Source organism: Phalaenopsis equestris, unplaced genomic scaffold (genome assembly GCF_001263595.1).
Source record: "Phalaenopsis equestris unplaced genomic scaffold, ASM126359v1 Scaffold001321, whole genome shotgun sequence".
Taxonomy (NCBI): domain Eukaryota; kingdom Viridiplantae; phylum Streptophyta; class Magnoliopsida; order Asparagales; family Orchidaceae; genus Phalaenopsis; species Phalaenopsis equestris.
Window position 1 is genome coordinate 315730 of NW_018165760.1, and position 14087 is coordinate 329816.

The 14087-nt window shown below is 32.5% G+C and overlaps 1 protein-coding gene across 4 annotated transcripts in view; it reads right to left on the minus strand.

Annotated features, from left to right (window-relative positions):
• LOC110034000 (leucine--tRNA ligase, chloroplastic/mitochondrial) overlaps positions 1 to 14087 on the minus strand; it is a 162253-nt gene that overhangs the window by 110583 nt on the left and 37583 nt on the right. For all 4 annotated transcript variants that reach the window (XM_020738211.1, XM_020738210.1, XM_020738213.1 and 1 more), the window contains 5 exons: positions 12639 to 12758; positions 12309 to 12413; positions 11961 to 12184; positions 11790 to 11856; positions 11564 to 11718 (listed from right to left, as the gene is read on the minus strand). In XM_020738211.1, coding sequence (XP_020593870.1) covers positions 11564 to 11718; positions 11790 to 11856; positions 11961 to 12184; positions 12309 to 12413; positions 12639 to 12758 — 671 coding nt within the window. The remainder of the gene's footprint in view (positions 1 to 11563; positions 11719 to 11789; positions 11857 to 11960; positions 12185 to 12308; positions 12414 to 12638; positions 12759 to 14087) is intronic.

Below are 14087 nucleotides of genomic sequence, written 5' to 3' on the forward strand. Positions count from 1 at the left end.
TCATAATGATACCTAATGATACCCATAACAGTGATACCCATAACAGATTTAAATATGATTGATTCTATATCAATGGGTTTTTCCATTCGAATACAATAGTTTAAAATAACACTTTTCTTTGGTGACTCTACTAATCTTCATAGTAGGGAGTAATTTTGCACAAATAAAGAAATGTCACTGCTTCAAAATTGGATTAAGTGATGAAGCATGAAAACTAATATATCCTTTATCTCGTACTTCCCACATATCACTTTCATCCGTTAGAAAATTATAAACACCTTGCATCAAATCTCGCGTAGGAATGAAATTTGTATAATGACAGATTGAAACATTTTCTATCATATAGAATTCATTAATCCTCGCAGGAGTAAATGGTACAGTCTTACATAGTACGAAGACAACGTCTTGGGTAATTTCATGTAGATTTGCATTGAACACCTTCACTACAGGCATAACAACCGCACTCTAACAGCCACAGCGGTAGTGTAACACAGAACTTCCCATCGCTTTTGCAAAATGATCATGTCAACTGGAGCACTTGGATTGATCAATCCATGATTAACAAATCATCTTTCCTTGACCAATCTCATCTTCGTAATAACTTTATCGTATAACCTCTGCGCGTCGAAACTAATAAATTTTCTTCCATTGAATACTTCATAACTTGAAGTATTTCTGGAATTAGAAGCTATGAAATCCGAAAATAGGAAGTTTCTAGGTGTCCTCAGAAGTTTTTAGGACTTTAAAAACACCTCGTGGTTATTATGGAGCGAAATCCCGCCAAAGTCTGCCAAAAGTCGTCTAACCGTCAAACCGCTCTCGGCGCCGTTGGCGCTCCTGATTGGCGTTGTCGGCGCTGAGGTCTGTTTTCTTGGGCATAGTCGACGCCAGTGGCCAAAATTTTGTAACTTTCATTTTTCGTTCAATTTTTCGTTCAATTTAATTTCAATATTAATATTTGACTTAATTTATAAGTTCAATTTAATTTCAACTTTTTATAATAAATGCAATTGTGCCTTAATTTATAATAAATGCAATTGTGCAGGATTATTATCTATTAATATATAAGACACTTATCAAACAAAATAGTAATACATAGATTTATATGTATGAGTTGCCTCCACAGCGCTTGGTTTAACGACGTCAGCCCAACACACCATTTGTTTAGTTGGGTCTACTTAACATTAAAACTTCTTTAAATTGAGGTATGTGTCTTTCATAATAATGTTTCAAACGATGCAAATTAACTTTAAATATCATTCCAGTGTTAGGATCTTTAATAACAACAGTTCCATAATGATAGAATTTAATCACTTTAAATGGTCCTAACCATCTGGATTTCAGTTTTCCTATAAAAAATCTCAATCTTGTATTATATATATAACTTTTTGTTCAAGTTCAAATTTCTTCTGAATAATCTTTCGACCATGTCATATTTTCATTTTTTTTTAAGATTTTTGCATTAGCATATGTTGCATTTCTTATTTCCTCAAGTTCATTGAGTTGCAATAATCTTTTCTCGCCAGCATTTTTTAGATTAAAATTATATTTCTTAATAGCCCAAAATGCTTTATGCTCTAATTCTACTGGTAAGTGGCATGTTTTTCCAAAGTGGATTCTACTGGTAAGTGGCATGTTTTTCCAAATATCAATCTATATAGGGACATTCCTATAGGAGTCTTATAAGCAATTCTATATGTCCATAATGCAGTATCTAGTGTCGCTGATCAATCTAATTTATAGGGATTTACAGTTTTTTTCTAAAATATGTTTAATTTCACGATTTGATATCTCTGCTAGACCGCTAGTCTAAGGATCCGGCTAGACCGCTAGTCTAAGGATGATAAGTAGTAGAGAGTCTATGCATAATATCATATTTCTTAATTAATTTTTCGATTCTCTTATTCCTAACATGAGATCCTCAATCAGTAATAATTACTCTCCGCATTTCGTATCTTGTAAAAAAAATTTTAATTAAAAATTTAGAAACACTCTGAGCATCACATCTGGGTACAGCAATCGCTTCAATCTATTTGGACATATAATCAACAGCAAGTAATACATATAAGTTTCCAAATGAAGGCATAAATGGTCTCACAAAATCTAATCCCCACATTAAAAATTTCAACTTCCAATGTGTAATTTAGAGACATTTCATTTCTTCTATAAATATTTCCTACTCATTGACATTTATCGCACATTTTATTATATTCATTAACATCTTTAAAAATAGTGGGTCAATAAAATCTAGCTTGTAAAATCTTATATGCAATTCTATTTGTTCCAAAATATTATCCAAATTCAGAATCATGACATCTTTCAATTATCTTTTAAGTTTCTTCATAAGACACGTATCTTCTAATAATTAAATATTTACATTGTTTATATAAATATGGATCATCCAAAAAATAGTCTTATAAATCATATATAAATTTCTTTAATTGTAGTTTTTTCATATCAGGTGGTAAAATATCACTTACAATATAATTCACTATATCAGCATACCACGGTACATCCATTTCATCAATACTATATAACTGTTCATCAAGAAAATTTTCTAAAATTTCATTTGCAAAATTAGTTAATATTTATATTTCTATCCTAGACAAATGATCAGCTATTTGATTATCTTTTCTCTTTCTATCAATCACAGTAAAATCAAACTCTTGTAATAAAAATATACATCTAATTAATTTTGGTTTAGTATCATTTTTTGCATTAAGCATTTAATAGTAGAATGATATGTATGCACTATACATTTAGTTCCATTTAAATAAGAATTAAATTTATCAAATGCATAAACAATAGCTAATAACTCTCTTTCAGTAGTAGTATAATTAATTTGAGCATCATTTAGAGTCTTACTAGCATAATATATAACTTAAAAAATTGTCGTGTCTTTGTCCTAATACAGCCCCAATAGCATAATCACGAGCATCGCACATTATTTCAAATGGTTTTTCCCAGTTAGGTGGTACTATTATAGGTGCTATGACTAAATTTTTCTTTAATAATTCGAATGTTTTATGCATTCCTCATCAAAATTAAATTTCATATCTTTTTCTAAAAGTTGGCATAGCGGTTTTGTTATTTTTTAAAAAAAATTTATGTAGCGCTTGTAAAAACTAGCATGTCCTAGAAAACTTCTCACTCCTTTAATATTAGTAGGTGGTGGAATTTTTTCTATAACCTCGATTTTTGCAGGATCTACCTTCATGCCTTTTTCAAAAATTTTATGTCCAAACACAATACCTCTTGCAACCATAAATTGACATTTTTCTCATTTTAATATTAGATTGACTTTTTCACATACTTCCAGAACTTTTTTTAAATTATTAAGACATAACTCAAACGAAATCCCAAATATAGAAAAATCACCTATAAACGCTTCCATTCCATGTTCTCTAGAATAGCTAAAAATTGATATCGTGAATCTTTGAAATGTTGCAGATGCATTGCATAATCCAAAAAGCATTATACGAAAAGCAAATGTTCCATATGGGTTTGTAAATGTTGTTTTCTCTTGATCATCTGGAGCAATTAAAATTTGATGATAATCGGTATGTCCATCTAAAAAGCAATAATATTTATTCCTAGTCAATCTATCTAACATTTGGTTCAGAAAGGGTAAATGAAAAAGATCTTTTATGGTGCCCATGTTTAATTTTCTATAGTCAATACAAATTCATCAACCAGTAACTTGTCTTATCGGTATTAATTCATTTTTCTCATTTATTTCAACAGTCACTCCTCCTTTCTTCGAAATACAGTGAATTGGGCTTACCAAAGCACTATCTAAAATAGGATATATAATTCCAGCATCTAACCATTTTAAAATCTTTTTTTTAACAACTTCTTTCATTATTGGGTTTAATCTTCTCTGAGGACAGCTTTAGGTTTATATTATTCATCTAATAAAATTTTGTGCATACAAATTGAAGGGTTAATTCTTTTAATATCTGCTAAGGTCCATCCAAAAGCTTTTTTATATTTATTCAACATTTTCATCAACTTTTATTCTTGAATTTCAGTTAACTTGGAAAATATAATAACAGACAATGTAGATGATTCTCCTAAAAATACATACTTTAAATGGGCAGGTAATATCTTTAATTTAAGTTCAGGTGGTTTAATACTTGAAGGAATAAGATTTTTATTATCGTTTTCCAACAAGTCTAACATTTCAAATTTAACCTTAATATAATCCAAATTTTCTCCTTTTATTTCATCTTCATTCTCAAAAATTTCTCATTGTCTCATTCTTAAACTGTTCATTGCTCATATAATCCAGTTACTTCCATCCTGAAACATTCATTATCTTTTTCTATTGCATGATGTTTCATAGCTTTTGTTATATTAAATTTTACTTCTTGATAATTAACTCTCATTATTAATTCTATTTTTTGCTCATCTATTACAGTTCTTCCTGTTGCAAGAAATAGTTTTCCTAAAATAATTGAAATTGTTTTATCTTCCTCCATATCTAATACTATAAATTCTACAAGGAAAATAAATTAATCCACTTTTATTAGCACATCATCTGTAACTCCTTTTGGATAAGTTATTGATCGATCAGCTAACTGAAGAGTTATAGTAGTAGAAGAAATTTCTCCCAAATTTAAACGTTTACAGATCGATAAGGGCATAAGATTGATATTCGCTCCTAAATCACATAAAGCTTTTGCATAAAATTTTTCACCAATTGCACAAGCTATAGTAAAACTATCAGGATCTTTTAATTTTTCAAGTTTTTTCTGAATATAGCACTACTCTTCAGTGAGTGCAATGGTCTCATGATCTATAAACTTCCTTTTCTTATTTGGTACATCCTTCATAAATTTCACATAAGTTGGCATTTGTTCTAAAGCTTCAACAAAAGGATATTTATCTTTAATTTCTTAAAGATTTCCAAAAATTTTGTAAATTATTTATCTTTATTTTTCTGCTTTAGACTTTGAGGAAACAGAGGTAATGATTTTTCCAAAGGAACCTGTGTTTGTTCCTTTTCATGTTTATCATTTCCATTTCTTCATTCTCTTCATCAACTTCAATTTCTCTTTGGATCCTTGTTTCAACTTCTTTTTCACTTCGTAATTGAATAACTTTAATTTGTTCTTTATTTTGATCTTTTGAATTAACTTCCACAGTGCTCGGAAAAATTTCAGAAGGTCTGTTACTAAGTGCAGTAGCAATATGTCCTAATTAATTTTCAATATTTTTAATCTCAGCCCCTTCATTTTGTATTTGATTTCCCATATTCAACATCACTTCTTCCATCGTCAACTTCTTTTTCTTAACCTGTGGGTTAAGATTGGAGTTAAATCCTGGAGGATAATAAAGTCAAAAATTAGGATTTCCTTAATTGTTCAGATTTTCGAATGGATTCACAGGATTGTTATAATTATTCCAGCTAAAATTAGGGTGATTTTTTCATCCAGGGTTAAAATAGTTAGAGTTAGAATAGGGATTGTTGTTTTTTTTAAATTTTTTTTTTATTATTTATAGCATTTAAGGTTTCATAAGATGGTTGAGTATCAATAATCTGTCCTAGTGAATTTTTCTCTAATACTAGACGTATTTGAGAGTAGTTCACTCCTATTTGATCAATTTTTTTTAGAATCAATCTTTTTATCCAAGTTCTTTGATATTGTAGCGATTTGAGAAGCCAAAATAGAAAATGCGTCTGAGTCATGAATACTGGCTACTCTCTTAGGATTTACCCTTTCGGATGGTCATTGAAAATTATTAGTAGTCATTTTTTTAATTAAAGAATATGCTTCATCAAAAAGTTTTGATATTAATGATCCACCCGTAGCAGCATCTATAATAGATCTTAGTGTTCATACTAATCCATTGTAAAAGGTTTGAATTATTAACCAATCTGGCAAAGCATGGTGTGGACATTTTCTAAGAGGATCTTTAAATCTTTCCCAGACTTCATATATCGATTCACCTTCAAACTAACAAAAAGATGTCATATCATTCCTAAGTTTAGTTTTTAAGCTTAGCGGTTTTCGAGGATGGAAATTTTTTAGCCAAGAATTTTTGTGATAGTTCTCCCCAATTTCTAATAGATCCATATGCTAATAAATTTAATCAAGTCTTGGATTTATCCCTTAATGAAATAGAAAAAATTCTAAACCTAACAGCATCATTAGACACTCTGTCATACTTAAATGTAACACAAATCTCAAGAAAACTAGCAAGATATAAGTTAGGATCTTCAGTAGGTAATCTCCAAACTAATTATTTGTAGCATTTGGATAATAGTAGGTTTAAACTCAAATGAATTAGCAGCAACATCAGGATTTTGAATAGATTTTGAATAGTCAGGATTTTGAATAGTCAAATGAAGTTCATCTGCTGTCAGATTCGCATAATCTTTTAAAGGTCTTTGTCGATCCTCATTTATTAAATTTTCTAAGTTATTTATCATTTCTTTTAAATTTTTAATTTCTCTTTATTATTTTCGAATTTTTCTAATAGTGCGTTCTAATTCTGAATCCTAAGGTACTAAACCTTCAGATCTAATATTTTGCATAAACAAATAACGTAAGTAAAGTAAAATTCTTTTTTTTTTAATTTTTATACTTTTTTACTTTTATAAATTTTTATAGTATATATATTATCTCTAACTTTCCTAATTTATCAAAATATTTAATTTACCTAAATTTAACCGTTACCTTCCTCACAAAACGGCGCTAAAAACTTAATCCCGATTTTTAATATGTAAGTATTTATGAAGTTGACACCACTACAGCGCCAAAAAGTTGATCTTTACATGAAAAGTAAGTTGTGAAAGTAAGTTGTGTAAAAAGTTGTGTAAAATATATATATAATTATAGACAATTAATAATGAGATTCTACGCAAGTATACGTATCGTTATCAAGTAATAAATGACTTTTTATTTAAGCCTCAAATATCGATCCTACAGGAAATGTGTGAATTGGCAAATATAAGTTTTACTAAGAAATTTACAGCAAATCAAACGAAATCACTCTCACTAATTTTGAATGTTGAGATGTTATCAAAACTAAAGTACTTAACTATTAGCAAAACAAAAATGCAAAGTTTAAAAAGTAAAATACTAATTTACTAAATATGTTTATGTAATGAAAATTTTTTATGTGAAAAAACATCCTTCCCACTACAATGAGGTTCTGGTGAAATGTTCCCACTACAATGAGGATGAGGTTCTGGTGAAATGAGATGGGATAAATGTTTATAATATATGTATAACATATTGAAACTTCTAACCTTGCATTGCCTATTCAAGAAAATTTGCTTATGGAAGGATAAAGTTTCTCTCCTGATATTAAACTAAGTATAGAAGAACCAAAAATAACACAAAAGGGGTTAGAAGCTGCTCAAATATTTCTTAAGGCAAACATGCTAACAGTGGAATTATGAGTTTCTTGTTTTAGTGTAATTCTTTTTCATTATATCATATTTCTTTCCGACTTGAGTTAGTTTATCTTTAGTAAATTTTAATGATTGTAATTAAGTTTGTCCTAGTCGTTCCTTATTATATAAAGAGAAGAGTGTAATTTGATTATTAAGAAATAAGAGAATATGATTTTCTCCATCTTGCAACATGGTATCAGAGCTTGGTTAAAAACCCTAGCTCTCATTTTCCAACTGGAGCCGCTCTCTTGCAGCCGTCAGTCCCTCAGTCAAATGGTCTTCTTTCAGGCGCTCCTCTCCTTTCTTGTAATTGATCTCCGTCGGATTGTTTCCTATTGTGGATCGCATCCTCTCCTTCCATGCAGTCGATCTCCAGCAATATCATCTCTCTGCTACGGATCGCTCCTTGTGATCATCTCCCTGTTGATCACTATAACTCCCAATCACTCCATGTGATCATCTTCCTGTGGATCACTGTTACACTCGATCGTTCCCCACGAACATCTGTTCTTCCGCATCAAAAGGCTTCATTTACTCCGAGGCCGATATCAAGAACTCATTCCAGTCGTCTTAGCTTCTCTCGACCGCTGCTAGATTCCCTTTAATAGGCTTGTAGACCCTTCCTGACTCTTCCTTGTTGCAGACCATCACCGGATTCTCCCTATAGACCCTCCGTTGTTGACCTTGTTGTCACTGGACCTTTCATCCAGCAACAGCAGTCACCGCAATAGTCGTCGGATCTCTCAGCAGTCGTAGGACCTCTTTAGCAGCAATTAACTCCTTTTCTATAATAGCCACTCATTATACCTTTCTTCCTATAGCAGTTGCAACCATCTTCCTCTCATTAACAAGTTGCAGCCCGAAATACACACAGGTTTATGACCAAGTATGGTATGAGGGCATCGAGTGCCACTACGTAGGTTAATCATCCACTTACGTGAACATTGCAAGAAACTTGTCCACATAAAGGATAGATGTTGAAAACTACATGGAAAATATGTAGAATGGAAACATGAGCAAGGGAGGAAAGACAAAGGCAGCAACGTCTATGCCGCTTCCTCATTTGAATGGTTGGCCGACCCTAGCCCTTTCAACAAGAAACAATTAGAGGTCTTGAAGATACTTCTTTCAAGCACAACTGAGTATTTACATGATACACCAAGGTACCATGTTCTCCTATCTAGCTGATAATGAAAGATTTCGACCTTGGATAATGGAATCGGGTTCTCACCAACTACGAAGGGTCACCGATCCAAATTTATCAAGCTTGTTGATGGGTCTCACTCCATGATTTTGGGAAAGGAGGACGTAAAATATCCAAATATATTCAGTTTTTATATAATAAGTCCCCAAATTAGATTGCAACTTAATGTCAATTAGCAAGTTTACTCATGGCTTCAACTGTTTTACTAAATTTCATTCTAAAACTAATGAATTTTAATGGTGGATTCGAACAAGGGAGACTTGCATAAAGATCTTTACCTGCTCAAGAGAACTAATCTCTTAACACATAAGTATCTTCTTCACCATCATCCTCCCATATCCCTAAGTATGTTATGTTTGATTTTGCTAAAAATCAAATTCTTTTATGAGATCATCGTCTGGTTCATCTCAATTTTCATTATGTTGCAAAGTTATACCCTCGTCTCATTTTAATAAAAATTAGAGTTCTATCAATGCAAATCCTGTCAAATAGCTAAGCATACTCATTGTATCTATCCTCTATCCCGGTATAAGCCATAGAATATTTTTTTTATCATCCACAATAATATTTGAGGATCATCAAATTGAAAATCATCAATGGAACTAGATTGTTTATCTCTTTTATAGATGATCGCATTAGAACTAGTTAGATATTCCTCATGAGAGAAAATTTTGAAACTACACAAATATTTCAGTCCCCCCATAAAATGATTTCCACTCAGTTACCATGCAAAATTCAGATCCTCAAAGTTGATAATGTAAAGTAATACATTATTTCTATCGTTGGACCCTACCATGCAAAAAAAGCAAGTTTGTGTTAAAATTTCACAACAAAATAGGATAGTTGAGAGGAAGAATAGACATCCCCTCGAGATATTTGGTTTTATAATGCTTTCTCACAATATCTCAAAAGTTTTCTTGGAAGATGTCGTACTTAGAGCCTCCTACCTCATTAGTAGAATTCAAGCAGGTTACCTAGATTCAAAGACCCTCTCAATATTGTGATAGAAAAATACCCTTATGTTAAAGTCTTCTCATCCAATCTTCCTCTAAAAATATTCGGTTGTATATCTTTTGTTCAGATTTACCAACCAAACAGAGAAAACTTGACCCAAATTCTATCAAATGTATCTTCCTTGGGTATGCTTCTAACAAAAAAGAGTATAAGTGTTATTTTCCAATTACAAAAAAATATTATCTCCATGAGTATTATTCTACAAGGGTATGTTCCTAACAAAAAAGGGTACAAGGAAATAAGAAAACTATACCCATTGTCGTTGTAGATGACATGATTCTGACATGTGATGATAAAAGAAAGATTAGGAAGATTAAAGATGTCATTGTCATTGAGTTTGAAATTAAGGATCTAGGAGTGATGAGATACTTCTTTGGCATTGAAGTGGCCAGATCCAAGATGGGTGTATTATGATATCCCAAAGAAAATACATCTTAGACCTACTGAAAGAGACATGAATGCTAAGATGCAAACCTGTTGAGAATCCTATGAATTTCAACAAAAATTTACATTCAAGTGGAGAAAAGAGAGAAGCAAAAAAGGTAGATAACAGAGGATGGAGAGTAAGCTTATCTACCTATCACACTAGAACTGATATTTTTTATATTGTCGGCATTATAAGTCAACATATAAATAGTCCAAATGAAGAACATTTAGAGATGGTTTACAGAATATTAAGATTTCTTAAAAAGATCTCTGGTAGAAAGTTGTTATTTAAGAAATCAGACAACAAGGGGGTGAAGGTTTACACTTATGCTAGTTAGGAACGAGAACTCATGGACAGAAGGTCCACCTCTGAGTATTGCGCCTATGTTTGGAGAAATCTTGTCGCCTAGAGGAGCAAGTGATATCTAGAAGTAGTGTAGCATCTGAGTACCATGCACTTTGGGAATTTGTTAAGGAATATGGATCCAAATGTCACTAACTGAGTTGGGATACTCCATCAATCCCATAAATATATTCTGTGATAGCCAAGCTATCATTAATATTATAAAGAAACTTGTGCATCATGACATGATCAAGCACATTGAGATTGGTGGGCATTTTAGCTCTGAAAAGGACAATTGATGCATTATTCATTTAATCAACATTCTGAATCATCTTCAAGCCACTGATGTTTTTACTAAATCTCTACAAGAAGCTTCACTGATTTATATACTAAGTTGGGCCTTTACAACATCTACAATCCAGCTTGAGGGAGAGGAGTTTCCTATTTTAGTGTTATTCCTTTTTATTATGTCATATTTCTTTCCGCCTTTAGTTAGTTTATCTTTAGTGAGTTGTAATGGTTGCAAATAAATTTGTCCTAGTCATTCTTTAATATATATAAGGAGAAGAGTTGAAAATTGATTAATGAGAAATAAGATAAGATAATTTTCTCCAATTTTCTACACTGACCAGTGTTGTTAAAAATGAAAGAAAGTATGCATTGTAAGTGGTGAGGAAAGAAGAGCTAAGGTCAAGCATCGCACTGCAAAAAATTGAGCTTACACCATAAAGTGATATCCAAGCAACAAAACACTTGCTGCCGTGGCTTCGTAAAGCACAAGACGTCCATGATTACAGATTACTCAATTAGAAAAAATAATGGTTCAGAATTGGGTTGGTATCATGTTTTGCCTATCACACCAAATGTGCCTTCTATGCTTGCTAACTACTTTCCTCACTAATACTTGACATAAAATGCTATAGACGATTTCAAAATTTTAATTTATATAAAAGTTCTTAAAGAGTGTAATATTATAAAATTGTTATTGTGATTTGTGTGCAAAAAAATGAAAAAAAAAGTATGTTACGTGTTGCACTGTGCATTGGCCACCTTGATGCTAAAAGTTTGGAGTTTAGGATGTTAAAACCACAGCAAGCATGATTATCTATTTAAAACTAAAAGTAAAATTAATTAAAAAGTTATCAAGATATATAAATCAGATTTAATAAACCTTCCCAAAACATAATCAGCTATCCACACTGGAATGACAGCACCAGTAGCTGGATTCTTGGCATATGAACCACTAAATACACCAGTTTTTTCCTTCTGCAGATCAGTTCTCTCGAGTTCACTTTTTCTAGCAGCCAATTCACAGTATTTCTCTACCTGCATTTTATTTTGATCCATTAGGCAATCCAAATAAAATTTACCGAACAGAAGTAATGAAATGCACATACATATTTCAGCTGCTCCTTAGATACTATTGAATACAACAAAGAATATTCAGGGGCAGCTACCAGATAACTGCAACAATACATAAACAATAAAAGGCGTCAAAATATTAACAAATTCACATGATTTAAAAAAGGTTTATACAAATCAACCAAAAAAATAATGATTGCACATACGTTACACCAAAGATAGTATCTGGTCTAGTAGTATAAGCTGACAATTTTACACCTAGTTCACGCCCATCCGAATCAAGTATGTTAAATTCTAGCTCAGCGCCTTCAGAACGGCCTATCCAGTTTCGCTGCATTTCCTTGATACTTTCTGGCCACTCAAGTTCTTCCAAATCCTCTAACAGACGATCAGCATAAGTAGTTATCTTAAGCATCCATTGACGCATGGGCTGCTTAAATGGAATATAAGGGGGGAAAAAAGATGTTAGCATGACTACAAGATATTTTAAGGCTGTGAAATTTTTAAAAATTTTCATATAAGTTAAAAAAGGAGCCACTTAAAATCATTTCAACCTTTCTAATCACAGGATGGCCACCACGCTCGCTAACACCATTCACAACCTCTTCATTAGCCAAAACAGTTCCCAAAATAGGGCACCAATTAACAGGAACTTCAGCCTGCATATAAATGTTCATTATGAAGTTATTAATATTAAAATAAGCAATGCGTACCATCATAAGTAGAATAAAAATATCATAAAGCATCAATGAGGCCAAAAAGTATAAATGTTGACAAAAATATGCATTAAACCGCTGAAACCAGACAACCAATCCCCTAAATGTACAATACACATGCATCAAAGAAAAAAAAATCCTGGAAAAAATAAAAGAAAACTGCAAGACCTGGTATGCAAGTCCTTTCTTTAAAAGCTGAAGGAAAATCCATTGTGTCCATTTGTAATATTCAGGTTCTGCGGTGGATATTTCACGATCCCAGTCATAAGAAAATCCTAATGACTTGAGCTGTGACAGCAAAAATAAAATATATTTAAAAAAAAAAATTGTTAACAGAACAAGGAATAATTTGAAATTTTTGAATCTTTATAAAATCATTCAAACAGAAGTAGTCACTCAAACCAGAAGTTGTAAAAGAGACTTGAGTAACCGATTAATTTCTTTAGAATTACCATTCATCTAACTTTCAAATGGGTGAGTGTAATAATAATTTTCTTTTATCAGGTTGACTATATAAGAAAAAGAGAAAATTGCCTAGTTACAAGAACTTCTTCAAGCGCTTCTCCTGCTGCCCTCGAGAGCCTTAAGTGAGGGCTCTCATCCCTCATTTTCCTTATCCCGCACCAGCAGAGGAGTGGGGGCGAGAGAGAGCAAGAGACCAGAGAGGGAGGAAGACAAAGGCAAGCACTTGTCTTTCCGGCAAAAGAGAGAGACACATGAATGAGCAAGAAGGGGAATTGCAAGTGAGAAAGCGAGCGCAGGAATGAGGGAAGGGTTGATAGTTGAGCATACCTATACGTGAATGACTCGAGAGGCTCAGACGATTGTCGCAAGCGAAGGGAGGAGGTTGTGGGAGGTGGGCCACTTATGAGGAGCAAATAATTCGTACATTGGACGGACGTGCGGAACGTGGTATTCGGGTGGTATTGCTCCTCAATGCCACCTCAATATCACCCTAATACCACCAATACCACCCCAATACCACACCAATGCCACCTATCCACACTTGATTCGCGCCTATCTCATCCCCACGCAATATTTTTTCTCTTACGAAGGAGGAAATGAGGAACCAAGCGCTTTTTCCTCATTTATGCTGACTGTCTGCACTTTAGAGAATCTCAAGCGAGCCCTAGTGAGGAAGCCATATCAAGTCCAAAGTCCATTTATACGTAAGCGGCTCCGATGAACCAAGAAATAAAAAATAAAAAAATAAAATAAAAAATAAACCACTCTATATGGTCATCCTTCGAACGTTATATTTTTTCTCTAGTGAGGGGAAGCTTGACCGAGCACTTAAAGCTCAAATCGAATGAAAGGGAAATGAGGTTTGCGGCGGTAGGTAAGAAAACCGAAATCCAGTTTTAGAGTTTTTAATTGTTTCACTTTTATTATGTCAGCAATATTTATTTCTAGCCATTTTGGGCTGAAATCAAGGAAACATAATGTCTAACTGCTAAAATTGTTTAGGAATTGATAAGGGGGACTGCTGAAATCAGAAAAGCAAGAGGAAATTTCACGTATGAAGCCCAATGTCCAATGTTTAAATGTTGTTATTCCTAAAAAAATTAGATTAAACTAAATTCTGCGATTAAAAGTGTAATTAAGTTGCTCTTATTA